At 36.6% G+C, this 1,999-nt stretch overlaps 1 protein-coding gene across 1 annotated transcript; it reads left to right on the top strand.

The window, feature by feature from the left end:
- The first annotated feature begins 573 nt into the window (after positions 1-573).
- On the top strand, positions 574-1,542 carry LOC125177175 (olfactory receptor 10AG1-like). The gene has a single exon (XM_047879269.1). It carries the CDS (start codon positions 592-594, stop codon positions 1,540-1,542), a length of 951 nt encoding a protein of 316 aa, XP_047735225.1. The 5' UTR covers positions 574-591.
- The last annotated feature ends 457 nt before the right edge of the window (positions 1,543-1,999 follow it).

Here is a 1,999-nt window from a genome sequence, read left to right as displayed (position 1 = left end):
TAATGCTTTCAGTATTTAGCAGTATTTAATGGGAAAGGTACATAAAGTAGAACAATAACCTCACATATATTTGTTCCCACAGGAACAAAGAATTGGTTTAACTAATTGATTCTCATTAGAATAAAAATGGGAAGACTTAATACTCATTTTGAATAAAAATTAAACAACCTTTTAAGGGGAAAGGCTTGAATTGAAAGAAGATGGTACAACCCAACCAACACAGGGAAAAAAAAAAATGAATCCAGCCAAAAACAATAGAAAAAGCCTGTATCATAATTCTGATCATAATAGGGGTGCAATAATAGATATTATTTCTGCAGGATATACTAAAGAATCAATGCATATTTCTCATTATCTCTATTATTACATGCAAGTATAAAACATATACATTAGGATTTTCCTTCTTGAATTGATTTTAAGTGCACATCAATTCATTTTTGAGATTTCACATCTCATTTTCTGGAAACAGAGTCAAGAAATAATTTAAGAGATTGCATAAATACATTAATGCATCTACTGCAGTTAACAGGAAGGAAAATGTGGTTGGAAAATGTTAATGGACTAACCCTCTTTCATTTATTATGTCTGCAGATGGAGAATCGATTAAAAACAGGAATTTCAAATGTTACTAAACTGGTGGAATTTGTTCTCTTGGGGTTTTCTGATATTCCCAATCTCCACTGGACTCTTTTTGGGATATTTTTAGTCATCTACCTAACTATCCTGATGTGCAATAGCATCATAATATTGGTAACAAGAATTGACTCTGCTCTCCAGACCCCCATGTATTTTTTTCTTGGCAATCTCTCCTTCTTAGAAATCTGTTATGTAACAGTCACTATCCCCAGAATGCTCATGGACTTATTGACTCAGAAAGGAAATATTTCTTTCTTTGCCTGTGCTGCACAAATGTGTTTTGTCCTTATGTTTGGAGGCTCAGAGTGTCTTCTCCTGACAGTGATGGCCTATGATCGCTACGTGGCCATTTGTAACCCTCTGCACTATTCTCTAATCATGAACCACAAGGTCTGTGTCCAACTGGTGACTGTCTCCTGGATCAGTGGAGTCCCAGTTGTAATTGGGCAAACATGCCAGATTTTCTCTCTGCCCTTTTGTGGGTCTAACACAATTAATCATTTCTTCTGTGACCTCCCCCCAGTACTCAAGCTAGCTTGTGGGGACACATTTGTGAATGAGATAGCAGTCTACGTAGTTGCAGTGGCAATTGTCATGGTTCCATTTCTGTTGATTGTTGTCTCCTATGGCAAAATTATCTCCAGCATTCTGAAATTGTCGTCAGCCAAAGGGAGGGCTAAAGCCTTCTCCACCTGTTCTTCTCACCTGATAGTTGTCATCTTATTCTATGGAACGGCTACCATCACGTATTTACAACCCAAACCAAATCAATCTGAAGGAGTTGGAAAATTGATCTCTCTTTTCTACACCGTTTTGATCCCAACTTTGAATCCCATTATATATACTCTGAGGAACAAAGACATCATGGTGGCACTGAGAAAATTACTAACGAAGATTTTAATATGACTCAAACACTTGAAATTGTGGAAAGAACTTGCTTATATGCTTGTCATGCAGAGACAACAGAAACATGTCTTCTAGTTTTATTCCTCAATAATGTTCATTAATAACATCAATGCAACCTCACACTATGTCAAGGAATCTTAGTTTCATAGGATTAACTTAAGGACTTTTGTAAAAAGTACAAATTATTCCAACTGCAGCAATCCAATCTGAAGATCCAACTTTCCTCTACTGTGAACTAGTGAATTAAGAGATTGCCTGAGCAATACGATGATAGTTTAACTCGGTGTATCTTATAAACAGGGATTAGAGCCATGTGTTGCGATCAGTTTTTTAACCTTCCCATTTCTCCAGATATATTTGCCACCCTTCTTTGTACCTATGTTTGAATTTAGCCAATGACAAACACCAACAGCAGGCAAGATGGTGGAAGCAGGAGTATCTTCATGTTTTCTTTGCA

This window comes from Prionailurus viverrinus, chromosome D1 (assembly GCF_022837055.1).
Source record: "Prionailurus viverrinus isolate Anna chromosome D1, UM_Priviv_1.0, whole genome shotgun sequence".
NCBI classification, from domain to species: Eukaryota; Metazoa; Chordata; class Mammalia; order Carnivora; family Felidae; genus Prionailurus; species Prionailurus viverrinus.
The sequence above is the reverse complement of the archived record's forward strand: the minus strand, read 5'-3'. Positions and strand labels throughout refer to the sequence as shown.